The sequence below is a fragment of the Solanum stenotomum genome, chromosome 5, assembly GCF_019186545.1.
Source record: "Solanum stenotomum isolate F172 chromosome 5, ASM1918654v1, whole genome shotgun sequence".
NCBI lineage: Eukaryota > Viridiplantae > Streptophyta > Magnoliopsida > Solanales > Solanaceae > Solanum > Solanum stenotomum.
The window spans coordinates 63,205,021-63,230,243 of record NC_064286.1 but is presented as its reverse complement, the minus strand read 5'-3'; the positions used below and the strand labels follow the sequence as shown (position 1 = coordinate 63,230,243).

At 35.8% G+C, this 25,223-nt stretch overlaps 2 protein-coding genes and 2 pseudogenes across 2 annotated transcripts; all 4 read left to right on the top strand.

The window, feature by feature from the left end:
• The first annotated feature begins 1,770 nt into the window (after window positions 1-1,770).
• On the top strand, window positions 1,771-14,983 carry LOC125865987 (uncharacterized; annotated as a pseudogene).
• Window positions 14,984-18,069: 3,086 nt separating this feature from the next.
• On the top strand, window positions 18,070-18,657 carry LOC125865986 (uncharacterized). The gene has a single exon (XM_049546265.1). The coding sequence runs from the start codon at window positions 18,070-18,072 to the stop codon at window positions 18,655-18,657; it is 588 nt and encodes a 195-aa protein (XP_049402222.1).
• Window positions 18,658-20,881: 2,224 nt separating this feature from the next.
• Window positions 20,882-21,469, top strand: LOC125865984 (uncharacterized). The gene has a single exon (XM_049546263.1). The coding sequence runs from the start codon at window positions 20,882-20,884 to the stop codon at window positions 21,467-21,469; it is 588 nt and encodes a 195-aa protein (XP_049402220.1).
• Window positions 21,470-23,523: 2,054 nt separating this feature from the next.
• On the top strand, window positions 23,524-24,261 carry LOC125864251 (MOB kinase activator-like 1A; annotated as a pseudogene).
• Window positions 24,262-25,223: the final 962 nt, after the last annotated feature.

The following is a 25,223-nucleotide window of genomic DNA, read 5'->3' as shown; positions in this document are numbered from 1 at the left end:
GGGAAAGCTGCGTACACACCAACCTCCCTAGATCCTACATGTCTGGTCACTCAAGTTGATTCCTGGGACTCCCTTCCATGTCTGGTTTTCGGTGCAAAAAGATGGGTTTTTTTTTCGGTTGAAGTTTTTTTTGTAGGAGATAAGATTTAAGTTGAGTGATTTTATTGATATAAATGTGAGATAAATGGATTTACTACACAATTTCATCAACTTGAGTGACGATTTGAGAAATTTACCCCATGGCTAGTGAATTTTCGTTTTGAGCTATCTTTTGCTGTTTTGCATGACCTTTACCACTATATAAACACTAGTCGAATCAAGCTCTGAGTACAGAGTTAGCAGCACCTGAAGCACTAATTTTCCTGGTTCATAAAGAAACAGGACAATGGAGTCACTCTGGACTTGTAAAATTTTGCAAAACTTGTATAGTTTTTGTCAGAACCTTAGTTTTTGCGAAGCAGCTATTGGAACGATGGTTGAGCTTAAGCTCCCCTTAGCTTTGTAATTTTATTCATCAATATAGAGGTTTCACCATCATACGGTCATACTTTTTTTTTAAAAAAAAATGGGGTCATGAATGATGCCTATTCCAATAGAAACACGCCTGCGCTCTCAGCTAAAAACAGTTTTTAGCGTCAATAAATATGTACATCAACAAAGAGTGCTAAACCCTTTGCCAACATTAGTTAATTGTCATTGATCCAATGTTGCTATAGTCTTTTGTGGTATTTACAAAGAGGGCTAAAATGTAATTCTTCCTCCTCCTCCTTTTTACCTTGCAATGAACAAAACTCTCTCTTCTTCTTCCTATATTCAGCTTTGAACCATCAATATAAATCATACCATCTATTAACAAGTTACTAGAGGTGAGATTTCTCATTATTTTCTTTGTTTTTCACTTTTGTTCGTCGCGTTTAAAGTTTTATCATGTGTTGAAAATGATGATGATTCTTCATATATGTATTTAAGGGTTCAGTATATATCCCATCCTAATTTTGTGTGTTCACTTTGATTAAGAATCTGATTGGAATTAATAATTTTTGTTGTTTAAAATCTCCCAACGAGTTATCCCAAATATTTTTCCACATATAATCAACCATTTTGTTAATATATCATGGAAACCGTTATTTGTTTTAGTTGTTGGATTGAAAATTAAATATTCATGCATATTTAATAAAATTTTCCTAATATATAAATACATGATATTTTACCTAAAAATAGCTAAAAAGATTTAATTCCATCTCATCTCTTTCAGTATATTTTGTTTAGAATTGACTGATATTTTGTCTTTAATTACCAGGATTGAATCAAAGTCTTTATTGAATTTCATCATTTTTTCAGTTCTACTTAAAAGTTTCTACTAGTACTCCAAAATATTTGTTTTTACACCAAAATCTCGGTCAAACACATATTTATAACAAATTAAATATTTTTCTTTTTAGATAAAGAAAAGTTTGACCTTTCAGAAGGTTGGACAAACATGCTTTAACTTTTCGCTGCTTTTAAAAAAAACTATAAAGACATCCATGATTGGATGTACATTGTATATCTTCCAGCAAAAAGTTACACACTTTTCGCTCGCTTCTTCTCCTCAAGTACATTGGCATATTTTTTTATGCTTCGACTAAGAAATTGAGGTGCATTGAGAAGTTGGACACTGATAGATATTACAATTATATTTTTAAATTAAGCTGATTTTCAATTTTACTTTTCTTTATTTTATTAGGACATACATAGAAAATAAAGATGACAAAAAACACATCTAATGATATGCCGGACAAGGAAATCAAACGGGCTGCAAAGATTCTAATGCAAATAGCCAACAACAGATCATGCACGTCATTCAATCTTGGCGAATGGTCGGAGGAATCAAGAGCTATGAATAGTCTTTAAATGATTCACCCTTGTAGCAAGGAATAAGATCTTGTTTCCGTTGAGAAGAAGCTCTAAGATACACACAACCTGTGAGAAGGCTTTCTTATATACCGCTGTTAACGGAAAAAAGTCTGTTGTTGCTCCGCTAAAAAGGCGTGGAGGCAAACTATTCAAAAGGATTTGTCATTATGATATTCTTAAGAGGAATAGACCGCCTTTTATCACTCTCCATTGTTTGGTAAGTGTTAGTTCGAAGTTGATATGAGATGTTAGTTCGAAGTTGAGATGAAGTTTTGACGATTTAACAAACTTATCGATCTAACAAGGAACCATATCCTTGTTATTGGGACTGCTGACAGGGAAAAGAAGAAATAAACTTAGTGTGAGGAATATTTGTGTGTAATCATCAATAAGGGGGAAAATGTTATATTCTAGGTGTTTTGATGATCCTCACAAATGTAGGGACCTGGTCCCTGGCAGAGTGCTCTCGTCCAAATACAAATGGAGTACATCTGTAAAGTTGTCCTGTCAAGTGGTAGTTGAAAAATACAGTGTCCTACACCAATAGGAAGAACGAACAAGATTGTATGTTTTAATGTCTCGCAAATGCAGGGACTTGGTCCCAGGCAGAGTTCTCTCGTCCAGATCTATAATGGGGTACAGTTGTAAAGCTGTCGTGTCAGAGATTGGTGAGGCGTCATCATACTACACCAATCAAAATGGACGAGGGTGTTTGTCCAACGGGTAATAACTCTTTATGGTTGATATTTTCTACATGACAAACACCATATTAAATTCATTCATCCTAAGAAGGAAGTCAACTAGCAAACCTTTTGAAGAACCTACAAAGAAGTTTGCAAGGGACCTGGTCCCTGCAAGATTGCGATATGAAAAGGTGACAAGACAACTGTTTGAAAAGCTGCCACCTCTGATGTGGTAGGTGCACAACTTTTCTAAACAGCAGGCCTNTCGGTTATGGGCTGGTAGGAATTATAATATTGGGTTGGCTAGGAATTATTACGGTAGGCAATTTAAATTTAAGACTTAGCCAACTTGATCAAATTTAATAAATTTGGCTAATAATTAAATAAGACGAATTAATATTAATTAATTAACGAGCTTCTTAATCTTAACGAAATAAAATAATTAATTTAATTATAAACTAATTAATTGAACAATATAAACGACTAAATAACCAAATGTTTAAATAAAGCTAAAATCCTTTTGAGACAATTTTCGAACCTTCATAAAATATACTAATTAGACACATAATTATATAATAATTAACTTAATTATAAACTAACTAATTAACTCAAAATTGCAAACTATTAAATAACTAAACAAACTAACCAAATATTTAATTAAACAAAATATTTTGAGACGATTTTTGAATATTTATAAAGTTCAAAAGTATACACATATTTTTTTTAAAATTATAAAAAGTGACAAACCATTTAAACCAACTTGAAAAATATTTTAAATTTTATAAAGTCAATTATTCTAAATCATTTGAAAATTAAGAAACTCAGAGATTAATTATTATCGGGGAGGGTCAAAATTGGGTGTCAACACCCACAAAGAAGTTTGCAAGGGACCTAGTCCCTCCAAGACTGCGATATGAAAAGGTGACAAGACAACTGTCAGAAAAGCTGCCACCTCTGATGTGGTAGGTGCACAACTTTTCTAAATAGCAGGCCTTCAGCCAATAGGATTGTTTCAACGAGTTTGTGTTGATTTATATTATCTCTTTCCAAAATACACAAACTCAATATTTGGCAAACTAAATTTGGATTTTCTCTCAAAATTCATAAGCTTGAAAAGAAGTTGCTCAACTCAACAAAGGGACCTGATAGAGTGAATAAGAGTCTTTGTTGTACTTGGAGCTTTGTGTCTCATGTGCTTACATTGTAAATCTGATCCTAATCTATAAAGGATTCAGATCTTGTTTCGATTTCTAAAAGTCTAAGTCATCTAGAGTTACGTGATTTAGTGGGCAACATTATTGTTGCTTAGTCAAAATCTAAATCGTCCAGAGAGTGGTAGTTTAGTGGGCGGTGTGGTATCCGCTTAGAAAATTCTATATTAATCGATGCGGGTTAGTATAGTGGGTAGTGTTGTATCTGCTTTGGCTCAGCTAAGTGATAAGAGATATTACTTAGTGTGGACATTAGCAGGCTAATCTCATTTTGTAAACTGACTTTTACTTTTGCTTGGAGAAGATTAGTGGAAGCAATTTGAAAAGTTCTGTTGAGAACAAATCGTGGTTTTACTCCCTTGAGCAAGAAGGTTTCCACGTAAAGTTGCTTGTCAATCTTTACTTTCAGCATTTGTTCTTTACTGTCTAATATTGTAACTTTGTTGAGGACCTGGTCCCATCGATAACACAACGTTGAAGGCAATTGATGTCTGATCAAAGAAAGGGACCTGGTACCAGTTCAGAGAAGCTGCTAAAAAAAGTTTCATGTTATGGATGCCTAGATAATTCATACTCCCATGGGCACTATCTTGAAGTTGGATGTTGATGAACCTGGTTCAAAGATTCCATTCTTGTACAAAGGAATCACATTTGAAGGCTGCTGAAAGAATCTTGAGACATGTGCAGATGACAGGGGACCCGGTCCTATTCTGTCCATCAGGAGACATTTGATTTGGAGTACATGGTGATGCTGATTATGCTGGGTATCAAGTTGATGGAAAGAGTACCTCAGGAGTGACTTATGATATAGGTTGATCTCTCACTCATGGGGAACTAAAATGCAAGATTCAGTTGCTCTTTCATCAACTGAGGCAGAGAATGTAGCAAGTGCAACTTGATATGATCAATTCTTGTAGATCAAGCAGCAGCTTGAAGCTCTTAGAAGACCTGACTGAGATGATCAAACTGAAGTTGGGAATGCTGAAACCGGCTTGAATGGATCTTGCTTGAAGCAATCAACTCTCTCATGACTATGCAAAGGGAGCAGGTATCCTTGTTTTTCAGTTATGCATGTTTTAGGAAGTTCAGTCTTATACCTTTTGTAGGTATACACACATGGCAAAAGGGCAGAAGGAAAAGGGAGGTCAGGACAAATCTAGGCAATCACATTCAAACTATAGAGAGGGACCTGGTCCGTTCTCGAAGGTTAGCAATCTTAACATTGCAGTTTGAATTATGCATGAGAACCGTTGCAATTGCCACATGTCTGTCATTCAGGTATTTGACCGTTGTCCCATAATTTGAGTACCAAAATGATACTTTTTTTCTCTTCCTTTATACTCTATACTTCTTTTCAAATCCCCTTCCAAAATCAGAAATTTTCAAAACCTTCTTTTGTACTTTCTCAAAAAACACTTCGAATGTGTAAACCCTCTGTTCCTACTAGAGAATTTTCTGATGAAGATGTTTTTAAGTGTGAAGAGGGACCATGTCCTACAAGAAAAAATGAGATGGTGAGAAAGATGATGTTCAAAAAGGAAGAAGTTGATATTCTGAGAACTCAAGTATTCTGAATAAGAGGGTGTCTGATTCAAAAAATATATATATAAAATGAAATTCTCTTTTTGGTTCCTCAATTATTGATCTATTCATCTTGAAAGCCTTGAGTAAGTTTGATTTTATCAATCTTTTTGTTATGTGAAACTTAGGCTAGTGTTGGAAGCTATGAAAGTTGATCTTGCTAACAGGAATACTGAAATGGTTTGCCTAAAGGCTCCGCTTCTGAAACAGCACTATCCGAGGGACCAGGTTGAAGAAAGAAAAAAAAAACTGGCAGCGTTGAAGGTTCAACATGAAGCCTGGGCAGCAAAGCATGCTGAACTTCAAGAGAGATTCTGAAAAATCATGCTAAGGGATATGATATTCTAACTCTATTTTTTCAATCCCTTGCTTCTAAGTCATCCCCTTTCTTCCTAAACTCCCGTGTCAGTCCTCCTTGTTTTCTATCAAAACTCAGTGGGCAGTGTTTTGGTTCTCATTCGTAATAATATGTGCAATGCTTTGATTGCTGATCTTTTGTGTATGAATGAAAAAATGTCTTGTTTCTACTGACTTGTCTCATTACTTTATGCATTTTTACTCATGCTCAGTGTTGCCCAAGTGGCCATGAATTTGCTTGAACTGCCTTTCTGTCAACTTGGTTTACTGCTTTAACCCTTTTTTATGATGTCAAAAGGGGGAAAGTTGTTAAGGTATGAGAGATCAATAATGTTAGTTACTTTGAGGAGGACCTGGTCCTACCGATAGGGGGAAGAAGGTGTTTGTCATCATAAAAAAGGGGGGAAAATGCTATTTTGATGTTTTGATGATTTGATAAACTTCGGGGATGATGAAAGTCTAGTTACCTAAAGAGCTCTTGTTGATAGGGGGAACGGGTGAATAAGTTTGTCATCATCAAAAAGGAAAATGCTAGTTTGATGTTTTGATGATTTGACAAACTTCGGGGATGATGAAACTCTAGTTACCCGAAGAGTTCTTGTTGATTGGGGGAATTGGTGAATAAGTATGTTATCATCAAAAAGGGGGAAAATGTTAGTTCGAAGCTGATATGAGATGTTAATTCAAAGTTGATGTGAAGTTTTGACGATTTAACAAACTTATCGATCTAACAAAGAACCATATCCTTGTTATTAGGACTGCTGACAGGGAAAATAAGGAATAAACTTAGTATGAGGAATATTTGTGTGTAATCATCAAAAATGGGGAAAATGTTATATTCTAGGTGTTTTGATGATCCTCACAAATGCAGGGACTTGGTCCCTGGCAGAGTGCTCTCGTCCAGATAAAATGGAGTACATCTGTAAAGTTGTCATATTAGGTGGTAGGTGAAAAATGCAGTGTCCTACACCAATAGGAAGAGCGGACGAGATTGTATGTTTCAGTGTCTCACAAATGCAGAGACCTGGTCCCAGGCAGAGTTCTCTCGTCCAGATCTATAATGGGGTACAGTTGTAAAACTGTCGTGTCAGAGGTTGGTAAGGTGTCAGCGTACTACACCAATCAAAATGGACGAGGGTGTTTGTCCAACGGGTAATAACTCTTTATGGTTGATATTTTCTACATGACAAACACCATATTAAATTCATTCATCTTAAGAAGGAAGTTAGCCAACAAGCCTTTTCAAGAACCCACAAAGAAGTTTGCAAGGGACCTGGTCCCTGCAAGACTGCGATATGAAAAGGTGACAAGACAGCTGTCAGAAAAGCTGCCACTTCTGATGTGGTAGGTGCACAACTATTCTAAACAACAGGCCTTCAGTCAATAGCATTGTTTCAATGAGTTTGTGTTGATTTATATTATCTCTTTCCAAAATACACAAACTCAAGATTTGGCAAACTAAATTTGGATTTTCTCTCAAAATTCGTAAGCTTGAAAAGAAGGCCATCTTCAAGGAAGAACAATGCTCAACTCAACAAAGGGACCTGATAGAGTGAAGAAGAGTCTTTGTTGTACTTAAGAGCTTTGTGTCTCATGTGCTTACATTGTAAATCTGATCCTAATCTATAAAGGATTCAGATCTTGTTTCAGTTTCTAAAAGTCTAAGTCATCTAGAGTTACGTGATTTAGTGGGCAACATTATTGATCCTTAGTCAAAATCTAAATCGTCCAGAGAGTGGTGGTTTAGTGGGCGGTGTGGTATCCGCTTAGAAAATTCTATATTAATCGGTGCGGGTTAGTATAGTGGGCAATGTTGTATCTGCTCTGGCTCAGCTAAGTGATAGGAGATATTACTTAGTGTGGAGATTAGCAGGCTAATCTCATTTTGTAAACTGGCTTTTACTTTTGCTTGGAGAAGATTAGTGGAAGCAGTTTGAAAAGTCCTGTTGAAAACATGTCGTGGTTTTACTCCCTTGAGCAAGGAGGTTTCCATGTAAAGTTGCTTGTCAATCTTTACTTTCAACATGTGTTCTTTATTGTCTAATATTGTAACTGTGTTTAGGACCTGGTCCCATCGATAGTCGTGGACGCATACATTCCAACAAGTGGTATCAGAGCTTGACTTTTCTATTTGGTTAACACCAAAAAACGAAAATATCCTAAAGGAATGATTGCACCACTAAATAGGCAGAGAAGTCTGTCTTCCACAAGACCTCATCTTCTTGATGGTCAGTTCTATAGACATTGGAAGATTCGGATGAGAGACTATCTCATGACTGAGGATATTGAAGTGGGAGATGTGATATGTGAAGGTCCTTATGTGCCAACTATGGAAGTTAAGGTTGGAGAGATAAGAAGAGTCATTCCTAAAACTAGAAAACATTGTAATGACTCTGACAAGCAACTAGTTCGGAAAAATCACAAAGCAAGAAAGCTACTGATGTGTGGCCTTAGTGTAAATGAATATGATCTGATCTCATCTTATGAATCGGCCAAGGAAATCTGGGATCTGTTGAGAACAACTTATGAGGGCACTGATGAAATAAGGAAATCTAAGCTAGATCTCTTTATCACTCAGTTTGAAGGTTTCACCATGAAAGAAGTTGAACCCATTCGTGAAATGCGCACCAGATTCTCCACAATTACAGATGAGCTCATGTTCCTTGAAGAACCAGTCCTTGTTGCCAAACAAGTCTCTAAGACACTAGAAATTCTTCCTAGATCTTGGACAAATGATTTTGTGACTGAAAATGAGACAAGAGAACCTGATGTAATGAAGATGTATACACTATTTGAGCATCTTCAAGTTCATGAGATGCACAGAAAAGGGCAGGGTCTCTTTCTTAAGGGCAAAAACAAGAGGACATATCTGATTGATTAGGCCGATCAGAAGAAAGAAAATCATGACAAGGCTACCAGCTCAAGTGAAGTGTGTGGCAAGTGCGATCTACCAGGTCACTCCATTGGAAACTGTCCTATGCACAAAGCTGACCACATGGAATCTGTCAAGAATGAAGAAGGTAAAAACAAAGAGGGGGACCAGGTCCGTGACAAGCTAAGCAAAAGATAAGTTTTTTTTCTAGGCACTGAAGAAAGATGTGGCTGCAAGGGAAAATTCCTCAAGTGATTAAGATGATTCAGAGCACTCATGGGAAAGTCAGATGATGAGGATGCTGATGAAAAGGTAACCCTATCATATTTCAAGAAAAACTTGAATACCTTTTCTACCAGTAAATTGAGAAAGCTAGCTGTTGTATTACTTGATGTGATAAGTAAGCTAACAACTGAGGATGTTCTCGTAAACAATAGCCTAGACATCTCTCAAGATGGAAAAATTGCTTTAGTTCCCCAAATATCTGATAATGAAAATCAAATGGTTATTCTAAAAGCTGAAAATCTAGAACTGAAGGAAAAGATAAAGGGGGTAACTAATACAATTTTGAAAGGAAAAAGCGAGGCAAGCAGCTTGCAACTGGAGCTTGAAAATAAGCTGGATACTGCTGAAATGAAGATGAAAGTGGCTTTGGAAAGAAATTTTGAGTTGGAGAGGGACCTGGTCCGTGTAAAAGAGAAACTTAAAAACCCCTCAAATTGACCAATTCCTCTAAGATCCTTACAAATCTAATTGGTCAAGGAAACAACAGTAGAACAGGGTTGGGCTGTAAGAAGATAGATCCCCCGTACAATCCTCACAGCAAATCTGTTTCTGATGCTGATAATCTGTTGTGTGTGTATTGTGGTCGAGATGGACATCTTAGAAAGGATTGTCATGTTCTGAAAAATATGGAGAAAAATCATCAAACTATTCCCAACAAAGGAATAGACTGAAAAAGGGACCTAGTCCTGCTTATCGATCTAAGTTGAAGAAAACTGGTCTGCCTCACTGGACAAAAGACTTTCTTATCACTCTGTTATCTGCGTACTGGGAACTCCGTCTCAAATGGGTTCCCAAGGCTAACAAGTGATTTGCAATGCAAGTGAGAGGAAGTAGTAACAGTCAGTGGTGGTTCATGAATGGCGGATGCTCAAAACACGTGACTCAGAAAACTGAAAACTTCCTATCTCTCAAGACACTTCAATATGGAGGTGTCTCTTTTGGCAATGGCAAGAAATTGTACATTTTTTGGGTAGGTTGGACTTGAAAGTCCGTGGAACATTCTTGTGAAAGTTGTGTACTATGTCAATATGTTGAAGTACAATCTTCTAAATGTTTCACAAATTTGTGATGATAAAAAATGAAGTCAAGCTCTTATGAGATAATTGTGTTGTCACAAACTTGCTCTCTCGGGTGATGATCTTGACAGAAAAGAGATGCAAGAACATGTATATTGCGGATCTGAATACTGCTCGTGGTGACTGTCTAACTTGCCTCAATGCTCAAGGTAAGAATGCTGAGGTATGACACAAAATACGTGCTCATGTGAGTGCTTCTCCACTGCACAAACTTTTGTCAAAGGACCTGGTCCTCAGTCTTCTCAAAATGAAATTTGCAGATGACAAATGTTGTGACGATGGTGTTGAAGAGAAGCAGATCAGACTATCCTTCAGGTGGTATAAGCAGTCTTTTTATCTTTCAAAGGACTTTCGGGGTGAAATGGTGAATAGTACATGTTTTGTGACCAAAATGATAATATTTAAGAAGTGTAATGTCAATGATGTTGAAAGATTACTTGTGGGATACTCTTCCTCCAGCAAGGCTTATCCGGTGTTTTTAAAAAATGTGTGCATTGAAAAAGATGTTCATGCGATTTTTGATGAGTGTTGAAGAATTGAGAAGTAAGTTGCAAAACAAAGAAGATTGTGAGATGGAAAAAATGTTTCAGATTCAGAGAGATGATCTAACAGTGAGCTTGCTAAAGAACATCATTCTCATGAATCCAGCAACCCCAAAGAAGCTGATGCAGATGATGAACCTGATGAAGGACCCGGTCCGTTAGATAGTGTTGAACAAAAATGACTCATTTCAAATTGATAATGTGAATTCTGAAGGTGAGAATGAAGAAGCTGATCAAGCTCAGTTTGAAAGAAGCAAAGTATGACACTTGGTTCCCCAACAAGCTGATAAGTTATCCAAGTTCCTCCTCAACAATGACTTCAAAAGAGGTAAAATTGTCAAAAACCCTCTTGTTGAAATCACAAGGAAAGGAATTGCTGATTATTCAAGTACATACTGATGATGTCATATTTGAAGCAACCTTTGAGGTGTTGTATGAAGAGTTTGTTACACTCATGAATAATGAGTTTTGAAGTGAACAAAATGGAAGAATTAAATTTCTTCTTGGAGTTGTAGATCAAGCAAACCTCTAAAGGTATCCTCGGGTATCAAGAAAAGTACATCAATGAGCTGCTCAAATGGCTTAACATGCTTGAAGTCAAGACAATGTTAAAGAGGGGTAATTTCATAATGAAGTTTTGCAAAATGGAAGATCAAGTGGTTGACTTCTTCACTGAAGCCCTAAGCAAGGAACAGTTGTATACTCTCATAGGAAGATAGCTACAGAGAAGAAGATAGCACAACGTTCAAGGCAATTGATGTCTGATCATAGACAGGGACCTGGTACCAGTTCAGAGAAGCTGCTAAAAAAAGTTTCATGTTATGGATGCCTAGATAATTCATACTCCCATGAGCACTATCTTGAAGTTGGATGTTGATGAACCTGGTTCAAAATTCCATTCTTCTACAAAGGAATCACATTTGAAGGCTGCTGAGAGAATCTTGAGACATTTGAAGATGACAGGGGATCCGGTCTTATTCTGTCCATCAGGAGACATTTGATTTGGAGTACATGGTGATGTTGATTATGCTAGGTATCGAGTTGATGGAAAGATTACCTTAGGAGTGACTTATGATATAGGTTGATCTCTCACTCATGGGGATCTAAAAGGCAAGATTCAGTTGCTCTTTTATCAACTGAGGCAGAGAATGTAGCAAGTGCAACTTGATATGATCAATTCTTGTAGATCAAGCAGCAGCTTGAAGCTCTTAGAAGACCTGACTGAGATGATCAAACTGAAGTTAGGAATGCTAAAATTGGCTTGAATGGATCCTGCCTGAAGCAATCAACTCTCTCCTGACTATGCAAAGGGAGCAGGTATCCTTGTTTTTCAGTTATGCATGTTTTAGGAAGTTCAGTCTTATAACTTTTGTAGGTATACACATATGGCAAAAGGGCTGAAGGAAAAGGGAGGTCAGGACATACCTAGGCTATCACATTCAAACTATAGAGAGGGACCTGGTTCGTTCTCGAAGGTTAGCAATCTTAACATTGCAGTTTGAATTATGCATGAGAACCGTTGCAATTGCCACATGTCTGTCATTCAGGTATTTGACCGTTGTCCCATTATTTGAGTACCAAAATGATACTTCTTTTCTCTTCCTTAATACTCTATACTTCTTTTCAAATCCCCTTCCAAAATCAGAAATTTTCAAAACCTTCTTTTGTACTTTCTCAAAAAACACTTCAAATGTGTAAACCCTCTGCTCCTACTGGAGAATTTTCTGATGAAGATGTTTTTAAGTGTGAAGAGGGACCAGGTCCTACAAGAAAAAATGAGATGGTGAGAAAGATGATGTTCAAAAAAGAAGAAGTTGATATTCTGAGAACTCAAGTATTCTGAATAAGAGGGTGTCTGAAAGCCTTGAGTAAGTTTGATTTTATCAATCTTTTTGTTATGTGAAACTCAGGCTAGTGTTGGAAGCTATGAAAGTTGATCTTGCTAACAGGAATACTGAAATGGTTTTCCTAAAGGCTCAGCTTCTGAAACAGCACTATCCGAGGGACCAGGTTGAAGAAAGAAAAAAAAACTGGCAGCGTTGAAGGTTCAACATGAAGCCTGGGTAGCAAAGTATGTTGAACTTCAAGAGATATTCTGAAAAATCATGCTAAGGGATATGATCTTCTAGCTCTATTTTTTCAATCCCTTGCTTCTAAGTAATCCCCTCTTTTCCTAAACTCCTGTGTCAGTCCTCCTTGTTTTCTATCGGAACTCAGTGGGCAGTGTTTTGGTTCTCATTTGTAATAATATGTGCAATGCTTTGATTGCTGATCTTTTGTGTATGAATGAAAAAATGTCTAGTTTCTACTAACTTGTCTCATTATTTTATTCATTTTTACTCATGCTCAGTGTTGCCCAAGTGGCCATGAATTTACTTGAACTGCCTTTCTGTCAACTTGGTTTACTGCTTTAACCCTTTTTTATGATGTCAAAAGGGGAAAATTGTTAAGGTATGAGAGATCAATGATGTTAGTTACTTTGAGGAGGACTTGGTCCTACCGATAGGGGGAAGAAGTTGTTTGTCATCATAAAAAAAGGGGAAAATGTTATTTTGATGATTTGACAAACTTCGGAGATGATGAAAATCCAGTTACCTAAAGAGCTTTTGTTGATAGGGGGAACGGGTGAATAAGTTTGTCATCATCAAAAAAGGAAAATGCTAGTTTGATGTTTTGATAATTTGAAAAACTTCGGGGATGATGAAACTCCAGTTACCCGAAGAGGTCTTGTTGATAGGGGGAACTAGTGAATAAGTATGTTATCATCAAAAAGGGGGGAAATGTTAGTTCAAAGCTGATATGAGATGTTAATTCGAAGTTGATATGAAGTTTTGACGATTTAACAAACTTATTGATCTAACAAGGAACCATATCCTTGTTATTGGGACTGCTAACAGGGAAAAGAAGGAATAAACTTAGTGGGAGGAATATTTGTGTGTAATCATCAAAAAAGGGGAAAATATTATATTCTAGGTGTTTTGATGATCTTCACCAATACAGGGACCTAGTCCTTGGCAGAGTGCTCTTGTCCAGATACAAATGGAGTACATTTGTAAAGTTGTCATGTCAGATGGTAGGTGAAAAATGCCGTGTCCTACACCAATAGGAAGAGCGGACGAGATTGTATGTTTCAGTGTCTCACAAATGCAGGGTCCTGATCCCAGGCAGAGTTCTCTCGTCCAGATCTATAATGGGGTACAGTTGTAAAGCTGTCGTGTCAGAGGTTGGTGAAGCGTCAGCGTACTACACCATCAAAATGGACGAGGGTGTTTGTCCAACGGGTAATAACTCTTTATGGTTGATATTTTCTACATGACAAACACCATATTAAATTCATTCATCCTAAGAAGGAAGTCAGCCAGCAAGCCTTTTCAAGAACCCACAAAGAAGTTTGCAAGGGACCGGTCCCTGCAAGACTGCGATATGAAAAGGTTACAAGACAGCTGTCAGAAAAGCTGCCACCTCTGATGTGGTAGGTGCACAACTTTTCTAAACAACAGGCCTTCAGCCAATAGGATTGTTTCAATGCGTTTGTGTTGATTTATATTATCTCTTTCCAAAATACACAAACTCAAGATTTGGCAAACTAAATTTGGATTTTCTCTCAAAATTCATAAGCTTGAAAAGAAGGCCATCTTCAAGGAAGAACATTGCTCAACTCAACAAAGGGACCTGATAGAGTGAAGAAGAGTCTTTGTTGTACCTAGAGCTTTGTGTCTCATGTGCTTACATTGTAAATCTGATCCTAATCTATAAAGGATTCAGATCTTGTTTCGGTTTCTAAAAGTCTAAGTCATCTAGAGTTACGTGATTTAGTGGGCAACATTATTGTTGCTTAGTCAAAATCTAAATAGTCCAGAGAGTGGTGGTTTAGTGGGCGGTGTGGTATCCGCTTAGAAAATTCTATATTAATCGGTGCAGGTTAGAATAGTGGGCAGTGTTGTATCTGCTCTGGCTCAGCTAAGTGATAGGAGATATTACTTAGTGTGGACATTAGCAGGCTAATCTCATTTTGTAAACTGGCTTTTACTTTTGCTTGGAGAAGATTAGTGGAAGCAATTTGAAAAGTCCTGTTGAGAACAGGTCGTGGTTTTACTCCCTTGAGCAAGAAGGTTTCCACGTAAAGTTGCTTGTCAATCTTTACTTTCAGCATTTGTTCTTTACTGTCTAATATTGTAACTTTGTTGAGGACCTGGTCCCATCGATAGTCGTGGACGCATACATTCCAATAGTAAGAGATGCAACGGCTGGATTGCCTGGATGAGTTGGGACTAGAGATGATGTTTGTGTTTTGGCAAGGGACTCACAATTCATCGTTTAGGACATCTCCAATTCACGACTTAGCAAAGCTGTAAAAGGAGGGTTGGACCGTCTGCACTATGAAGACGATCCGTGTGTAAAATATGAGATGGGAAGGCATCGGTGGACTTATCTACATGGAGATAAAAAGGTAGAAGATTTTGAAGATGATTCGACATAAACTCTGAAATGAATTTTGTAAACTAAAGATTAAAGGCTTTCAACTGTAAATTTTAATCATGTCTTTGTATTGCTGCATCTCTGGATATTTTTATGTTTAATATAAATATCATTAGTGCAAAAAAAGATGTGCTTATTGGTTTACTAATGCTTGTTAGTTCCTAAAATCAAATGGTCCAATAAATTGAGAATCCACTAACTTCCTCAAATGGCCACTCAGGTTGATTTATTTGTGCGGAGGGTCTATCAGAAATAATATCTCTATCTTCAAAAAGTAGGGGAAGCTGTGTACACACCAACCACTCTAGATCCTACTTGTGGGATTTCACTGGGTCTGGGTATGTTGTTGCTGGCCCACTCAAGTTGATTCCTGGCCCCCTTCCATGTCAGATTTCTGGTGCAAGAAGGTGGTTTTTTCGATTGGTGGTTTTTTTAGCAGACAAGATTTAGGTTGAGTGATTTTATTGATATAAAGGCAAGATAAATGTCTTTACTACACAATTTCTTTAACATGAGTGAGGATTTGAGAAATTTACCCCTTGACTGGTGAATTTTTCTTTTGAGCTATTTTTCGCATGACGTTTACCACTATACAAGCACTAGTCGAATCAAGCTCGGAAGTACAGTGTTAGCACTAATTTTCCTGGTTCATAAAGAAACAGGACAAATGGGTCATGAATGATGTTTATTCACATAGAAACAAGCTTGTGCTCGCCTTCTGGAAACTCCCCTCGCTATAACATACACAACTTTTAGCGTCAACACATATGCACATTAACAAAGAGTATTTAGCCCTTTACTAGCTAGTTAATTGTATTTGGATCCAATGTCGCCATAGGGTTTTGCCGTATTTACAAATAGTGCTAAAATGTAATTGCCGCTAAAGAAACATATTTAGCGACAATTAAACTATTATTGTTAATAATTGCCTCTAAAAATCATTTTTTATATATTGCTTGTGGCTTTGATCTCCAAGTACAGTGTTAGATGCATTGTGCAAGTCTAATTAATCGATCGATGCTTGAACTCTTTCTTTTTGCTGGACCAAAATAAGTTCTCGAAAGATGGAGTTCAACTGAGATCGTCAGGTCCTTTCGACTGTTAGCATTGGAAACCAGAAGAGATCATATTGCATACATAAGCTGAGATTATTTGGTGCAGAACTTCATCATTCAATATTACAGTGCCTTTTAAAACATTCAGTAGATGAGATAGGGAGAAATGAAGATGGAAAATATTGTATACCACACGAATTTTAACTAAAATTTTATTAAAGATGTTTTATTATACTAGGGAAAAATAGTGATCTATAAGCTTATATATATAGCTTCCAAATATGGTAAAATAAAAACATAAAAATTATCATATAAGCTCATACGAAAAATTAGATACATCAAGTCTTGTAATTTGAATTTGATTTTTTTTTGGCTTAACACATAAATAGGACCCTAAACTTGGCTTCAAATTATAACTTTGACGTCAAACTTTCAAAGTGCACAGACATGCATTTTAACTATATATCCAACTTTTAAATAAATAAACACTCGATTTTTGCAGCTAAAGAGCGTGAATTGCAAACACTCCAACGTGTATTAGTGAGCCACTCAATGGCTATCAATTAATTAAATATTTTACACGTCAATTTTAGAACTAAAAAAACAACAACATTAATTTCAATAAATAAATATAAAAGGGTAAAGGGTTAAAGATAACTTCATTTCATCCGGTTGTCTCTCCAAATTTCAAAACCCTAGCTAGGGATTACAACCAAAATCTAGCAAATCAAAGGAAAAATCGTTCAAGATTTTTGTTGAACCTGATGTTTATTTGTTCATCTTCCTCAATTTAGTCCAGGTATGCCTTAAGTTTGCCCTTTAGAAAGTTTATTTTTGATACATGGTAGAATCTTTTTGTCACCATGAGTGTAAATTCATTCTTAAGTTAAAGCAAAAAGTCTCACATTGGTGGTTAATGAGATGGGCTGACTCCTTACAAGGCTTGAGCAATCCTCCTCCCTTTGAGCTAGCATTTGGGTGTGAGTTAGGCCTAAAACCTAATTTAACATGGTATCAGAGTAGGGTCCATCTCACTTAATGTTGGGGCCCAAAAAAATAATCAAAATTGTCCACGCACCAGAGGCTAAGCACTGGGCGTGAGGTGGGTCAAAAAATTGCCCAAAATTGCCCACACACTAGATGTCTAATCACTGGGCGTGAGGTGGAGTGTTAAAGCAAAAAGTCTCACATTGGTGGTTAATGAGATGGGTGGACGTCTTATAAGGCTTGGACAATCTTCCTCTCTTTGAGCTAGCTTTTGGAGTGTGAGGTAGGCCTAAGACCTAATTTAACAGTTCTTTTCTTACAACTTCATACATATGGGTCATATTATAATTATAGCTCTTTTTCCACGATAACAAAAAAAATTAGAAGCCATTTGTACTAAAAATGAGCAGAAATCGTGCTAAAGAGGAGGAAAAACTGTTGGTTTGAAAGAAAGGGAGAAAGATGAGATTTTGATTTGAAAATATAAAGATATATATACAAGGGATTCATTAAGGGTATAATTGTCATTTCATCATTTTTAATCGTTATAGGCCTCGGAATTTACTCCTGACGCGCGCAGAATGAGTGCACATCATTCGTTTTGCCAGGTGGGACTCGAGTGTTTATTTATTTAAAAGTCGGACAGTTAAAGTGCCTATTTGTGCACTTTAAAAGTTTGAAGTCAAAGTTATAATTTGAAGCCAAGTTTAAGGTCCTATTTATGTGTTATGACTTTTTTTGGTGGAAGAAATATTTTGAGTGAAGAGATTAGGTGACTAACTTAGAAAATTATTAAAATACATTTATCTCCTAATTAATATACCTTTTTAGTGAAAAGATTAGATTGGCTAATTTAGAAAAATATTAAAATCAGTTTTATCTCTTAATTAATATACCTGTTTAGCCCTTTTAACTTCTATCTCTATATCTATAAATCAAACACACACACTCGTGTGTATCTGAAAAATATTCAAAAATACTTCATGTTTCGACGCTAAAAACTTGATCAAACACTTCACTCTTTCCAAAGATGACATCTAATGACATGCCGGACAAGAAAGTCAATTGTGCAGCAAAGATTCTAATGCAAATGGCCAACAGTAGATCATGCACACTAAATCTTGGTGAAAGGTTCGAGGAATCAAGAGCTGTGAATAGTCTCGAAACGATTCACCCCTGCAACGAGGAAATAAGAGCTTGTTTCCGTAAAGAAGAAGCTCTAAGGTACAGAGAACCTGAAAGGGCTTTCTCATATACAGCTGTTGACGGTCATAAATCTGTTGTTGCTCCGCTAAAAAGGTGTAGTGGCAAACCATTAAAAAAGATTCGTCATCACGATATTCTTAAGAGAAATAAACCGACTTATTTTTCTCTTCACTGTTTAGTAAAGGATGCAGCTTCTAGATTGCCAGGAGGTGTTGGGACTAGAGATGATGTTTGTGTTCTGGCAAGGGACTCACAGTTCATCGTTGAGGACATCTCCGATTCACAACTTAACAAAGCTGTAAGGGGAGGGTTGGACCGTCTGCACTGTGAAGACGATCCGTGTGTAAAATATGAGAGGGAAAAGAGTCGGTGGACTTATCTACATAGAGATAGACAAGGAGAAGATTTTGAAGATAACTCGACCTGAACTTTTAAAAAAAAATTGTAAACAAAAGATTAAAGACTTTCAGCTGTTATCATCTCTTTTTTTTGTTTAGTATAAATATCATTAGTTCAAAAAAAAGATGTGCTTGTTGGTTTATTAATGCTTGTTAGTTCCTAAAACATGACTATCTGACCATGTGAAAGAAAAATCAAATGGTCCAATAAGTTGATAATTTTGTAACTTTCTTAAATGGCGACTCATGTTGATACCTGTTTTAATATACTTTATTTGAGTTGAGAGTCTATCAAAAATAGCAGATCTCTACCTTCAAAAGGTAGGGGAAAGCTGCGTACACACCAACCTCCATAAATCGTACTTGTGGAATTTCACTAAGTATGTTGTTGTTGGCCACTGAAGTTGATTCCTGAGCCCCCTTCCATGTCAGATGTCTGATGCAAGGTGTTTTTTAGGTTCAAATTACTTCGTAGAAGAATATATTTATGTTGAGTGACATTATTGATACAAATACGAGATAAATGGTTTTACTACACAATTTATCAACATGAGGGACTTTTTGACAAATTTACTCCTTTGCTGGTTTGATTGCTATATTTAAACTGCTTTAATATGCACTGTTTGAGACGAGGGTCACTTGAAACAACCTATCTACCTTCTTGACATAGGGGTAAGTTCTGAGTATACTATACCCTCCCAAACCTCACAAATATAACATTCGTTCTGAAAAGGGAACCAGGCGCGATGCATTCACTAAGGTGCAACTCATTGGAGTCAAATAAGAAAAAAATGAATTGGATTAAGTTAAGGGTCATTTGGAAATAACCTCTCTACCTTCTTGAGGTAGGGGTGGGGTCTGAATACACTAGTGACTAGACCCTCCTAAACATCACATGTGGATTTCAATTGTTATGTTATTGTTGTTGTTATTGAATTCATCGAAAAAAGAATCCTACTATATGTAGATTGTTTACGTATATACCACACGGATTTTAACTACAACCATGTTAAATATCTTATATTGTATTTAAGAAAACTAGTAATTTATAATCTTATATGTAGAGCTTCCAAATATAGTAAAAAGTAAAAAGCATAAAAACCATCATATAAGTTCACACAAAAAATTAGATATATCAAGTCTTGTAATTTGAATGTGAATATATTTTTTTAGAGGGAGGAAACAATATTTTTTAGTGAGGAGATTAGATTTCATTTGACTAATTTAGAAGATTATTAAAATCCATTTCATCTCTTAATTAATATTCCTTTTTAAGCCCTTTTAACTTCTATAAATCAAACACACATTGTGTATCACCATTCATGTTCTTTCAGTCAACATCTTCTTCCTCCTCCTTTTTACCTTGAAATGAACAAAACTCTCCCCTCTTCTTCCTACATTCAGCTTTGAAGCATCGATATAAATCATACCATCCATTAACAAGGTACTAGAGGTGAGATTTGTCATTATTTTCTTTGTTTTCACCTCGTGTTTGAAGTTTTATCATGTGTTGAAGATCTATGATGATGATTCTTCATATATGTATTTAAGGGTTCAGTATTTAGCCCATCCTAATTTTGTGTGTTCACTTTGATTAAGTTGGAGATTAAGAATCTGATAGGAATTATTTTTGTTGTTTAAAATCTCCCAACGAGTTATCCCAAATATTTTTCCACATATAATCAACCATTTTGTTAATATATCACGGAAACCATTATTTGTTTTAGTTGTTGGATTGAAAATTAAATATTCATGCATATTTAATAAAATTTTCCTAATATATAAATACATGATATTTGACCTAAAAATAGCTAAAATGATTTAATTCCATCTCATCTCTTTCAGTATATTTTGTTTAGAATTGACTGATATTTTGTCTTTAATTACCAGGATTGAATCAAAGTCTTTATTGAATTTTATCATTTTTTCAGTTCTACTTAAAAGTTTCTACTAGTACTCCAAAATATTTGTTTTTACACCAAAATCTTGGTCAAACACATATTTATAACAAATTAAATATTTTTCTTTTTAGATAAAGAAAAGTTTGACCTTTCAGAAGGTTGGTCACACATGCTTTAATTGTTCGCTCGCTTGTTCTTCTCGAGTAAATTGGTATATATTTTTATGCTTCGACTAAGAAATGGACACTAATAGATATTAAAACTTTATTTTTAAGCTGATTTTCAACTTTTCTTTTGTTTATTTTATCAGGACATATAGAAAACAAAGATGACAAAAAACACATCTGATGACATGCCAGACAAGGAAGTCAATCGTGCAGCAAAGATTCTAATGCAAATATCCAACAACAGATCCAGCACATTCAATCTTGGCGAAAGGTCAGAGGAATCAAGAGCTATGAATAGTCTCGAAACGATTCAACCCTGCAGCGAGGAAATAAGAGCTTGTTTCCGTAGAGAAGAAGCTCTAAGGTACACACAACCTAACAAGGCTTTCTCATATACAGCTGTTGACGGAAAGAAGTCTGTTGTTGCTCCGCTAAAAAGGCGTGGAGGCAAACTATTCAAAAGGATTTGTCATTATGATATTCTTAAGAGGAATAGACCACCTTTTTTCACACTCCATTGTTTGGTAAGAGATGCAGCGGCTAGATTGCCTGGAGGAGTTGGGACTAGAGATGATGTTTGTGTTTTGGCAAGGGACTCACAATTCATCGTTGAGGACATCTCCGATTCACAACTTAGCAAAGCTGTAAGGGGAGGGTTGGACCGTCTGCACTATGAAGACGATCCGTGTGTAAAATATGAGAGGGAAAGGCATCGGTGGACTTATCTACATGGAGATAGAAAGGTAGAAGATTTTGAAGATGATTCGACATAAACTCTGAAATGAATTTTGTAAACTAAAGATTTAAAGACTTTCAGCTCTAAATTTTAATCATGTCTCTGTATTGCTGCATCTTTCTGGATATTTTTATGTTTAATATAAATATCATTAGTGCAAAAAAAAATGTGCTTGTTGATTTACTAATGCTTGTTAGTTCCTAAAATCAAAACTTGAGAATTCACTAACTTCCTCAAATGGCCACTCAGGTTGATACTTGTTTTGATTTACTTTATTTGAGCCGAGGGTATAAATCAGAAATAACATCTCTATTTTCAAAAGGTATGGGTATAAGCTGCGTACACACCAACCACCCTAGATCCTACTTGTGGGATTTCACTGGGTCTGGGTATGTTGTTGCTAGCCCATTCACGTTGATTTCTGGGCCCCTTCCATTCAGGTTTCCGGTGCAAGAAGGTTGTTTTTTTTTTTCGGCTGGAGTGTCCTTTTGTAGGAGACAACATTTAAGTTGATTGACTTTATTGATATAAAGGTGAGATAAATGGCTTTACTACACAATTTCAATAACATGAGTGACGATTTGAGAAATTTACCCCTTGGCTGGTGAATTTTCGTTTTGAGCAATCTTTCGCATGACCTTTACCACTATATAAGCACTAGTCAAATGAAGCTCGGAAGTACAGTGTTAGCAGCACCTGAAAAGCAAGGGTCACGTTAGACTTGTAAATTTGTGCAAAACTTGTATAGTTTTTGTCAGAACCTTAGTTTTTGCGAAGTAACTATTGGAACAATGGGTACAGCTTAAGTTGACCTTAGCTTTGTAATTTTATTCATAAATATAGTGGTCTCACCACCATACGATGATAATTTTTTTTTTTTTAAAATGGTGTCATGAATAATGCCTATTCCAATAGAAACACACATGCACTCTTAGCTAAAAGACTCCCCTCGCTACAACAAAAACAGTTTTTAGCATCAATATATATGCACATCAACAAAGAGTGATAAACCCTTTACCAACATTAGTTAATTGTCATTGATCGAGTGTCACTCAGTGGCGGAGCTACAACCATCCAAGGGTGGTCAGCTGACCACCCTTCGCCGGAAAATTACACCGTATAGAGAGGTTAAATTCTGGATTTAAGGGATAAATAATTAATGTTGAACAACCTTGACATAAGTTCTTCCGTGGCACAGTGGTTAAGCAAATAACATTCAACTCACTTATTAAAAAAAAAAATTCTTTAACACCCTTGATGAAATTGCTGGCTCCGCCACTGGTGTCGCTATAGGCTTTTGCGGCATTTACAAAGAGTGCGAAAATGTAATTGTCACTAGTAATTGCCGGCAATTAAGCAATTGTTGTTAATGAATTGCTGCTAAAAATCATTTTAGATGTATTACTTGTGGCTTTGATTTCCAAGTACAGAGTTAGATGCATTGTGCAAGTCTAATTGATCGATCGATGCTTGAACTTTTTCCTTTTTGCTGGACCAAAATAAGTTCTCGAAAGATGGAGTTCAGCTGAGAACGTCAGGTCCCTTCGATTGTTAGCATTGGAAACCACAAGAGATCATATTGCATACATAAGCTGAGATAATTTGGTGCAGAACTTCATCATACAATATTACATTCCCCGTTCTATACGATCTTAAGAAGTTGCCTTCAGTAGATGAGATAAGGAAAAATGCAGATGGAAAATATTGTATACCACACGAATTTTCACTACATTTATATTAAAGATGTTCTATTATACTAGGGAAAAATAGTGATCTATAAGCTTATATATATAGCTTCCAAAAATAGTAAAATAAAAAAATAAAAATCATCATATAAGCTCACACGAAAAATTAGATACATCAAGTCTTGTAATTTGAATTTCAATATTTTTTTGGTGGAAGAAATATTTTGAGTGAAAAGATTAGATGACTAACTCAGAAAATTATTAAAATACATTTATCTCCTAATTAATATACGATAGGGTAAATTATTAAAATATTTGCAGTTGCTGGTCACGTTTTACTTGATGGCTACTACTTTTAAACTTTTATATAATTTTTTTTAATTTATATATGGAAATGGAAATGGAAATGCAGGGTGAGCAACTTAGAAAACACATTGATGCTACCTTAGGTAGTGGTAATTTAAGGGAAGCAGTGCGGCTACCCCCTCGGGAAGATCTTCACGAGTGACTCGCTATAAATAGTATGAAATTTCATTGGTACTGGATTGAGCATGTAAATGAAATTCACTACTTGTGCGAGTTATTAGTAACACTCACTACTTTTGGCATGCAAGTATGAATATCGATGGGCTGATGGAGTGAAAATAAAGAAACCTATAAAAGTTTCTACTCCAAAGTACGTGATTATCTAATGGATTGGATAGAGACTCGGCTAGATGATGAATAATCAATCTTTCCTCAAAAGTTTGGTAAGTTGTGTTTCTTTGCGTTGTTGTGCATTATGGATCAAAGTGTATTTATGAACGACCAATGGTATGGTATGCTACAGGTGTGCCATTTCCCTGTAATTTTCAGGATGTTGTGAAGACAATGTTTAAGCAATTGTTTCGTGTATCTACCATTCCCATTTCCAGAAGATTGTCGGCCTAAAGGAATAAGAAGCTCATCTTAATACTTGCTTTAAGCATTCTGTGCTCTTCACATGGGTAAGTTATTAGTTTGTGTTGTGTCCCCCTTGAAGTAGAAGGAGGTTTAAAGATTCTAAAATTCTGCAATAAGTTGCTTGATGCAGGTGTTTCAGTTGATGGACAAGGCGGAGCTGGCATCTCTCGATGAACTTGTTGAGTATATTCTGAAGTTGTAGTGACATGACGTCCAACCATCAGCTAAACTATGTGACATGTCTCTTCACTGTATTATTTTCATTGTTGTTTTAGATCTTCTCTGTCGAATTTGAAAATCTTGTTTATGGTTTCTCGCTGAATTGGAGTTTCCACAATCTGCTTGGTATGATTCCAGGGTTCCGGCTGAAAATCATTGTCTTGGAGTTATTCGTATGCTAATTTAATTTGCTAGTGTTGCTTTTGTATAACTAGTAATTTAATTTGTTGTCTTGAAAAATGGAGCTGAACAGTATTGAAAATTATATCATTTTATTAAACATATACCTGTGATCAGGGTTGTCTCAACAAGTTTGGGGGACTAAAGCCAAATTTCATAAAGAGGCCCTATTTTTTTAGTTGTCAAATATAAATTGAATAATTATACCATAATCAGTGTAATCCTCCAAATGAGGTCTAGAGAGGCAGGATATATGCAAACATTATGAAGTAAGAATGCAAATAAAAAAATTTCAATGAAAATTATATAATATAAAGTTAGAATAATAAAACGTGACTCAATTTTTTTAAAAATATGATGATATTAAAATAGTGTTTTGATGAATTTGATAAGTAGATATAATAATTTTTAAATAGTGTTGACTAGTTTTGGTACTTGAAATTTGAACAAGACACCAAAATCAAATTTGATCTTTCTATAAACACACAACAATAGATTTTACATAATGTAAAAGGTTTGAATGTTTGAGAGATTTTAGAATATTCAATAATGAAAGAATAAAAATAGTGAAAGGAGAATAAAGAAAAGTAAGTATAAGAACACAATAAGGTTGGTTCATGATAATCGTCATATATAAATGAGCTAGTCAACAAAATAGATAGCCACATGCGAAACTAGAAAGGATACTATACTGATTAGCCACATAAGAATCTAGAAAAGATACTACAATCAACTAAACAATATTCAATTTCTCAATTATAATTT

What these genes read in the sequence shown, in the direction of transcription:
- LOC125865986 (XM_049546265.1), top strand. Translation starts at nt 18,070, where the DNA reads ATGCCGGACAAGAAAGTCAATTGTGCAGCAAAGATTCTAATGCAAATG.
- LOC125865984 (XM_049546263.1), top strand. Translation starts at nt 20,882, where the DNA reads ATGCCAGACAAGGAAGTCAATCGTGCAGCAAAGATTCTAATGCAAATA.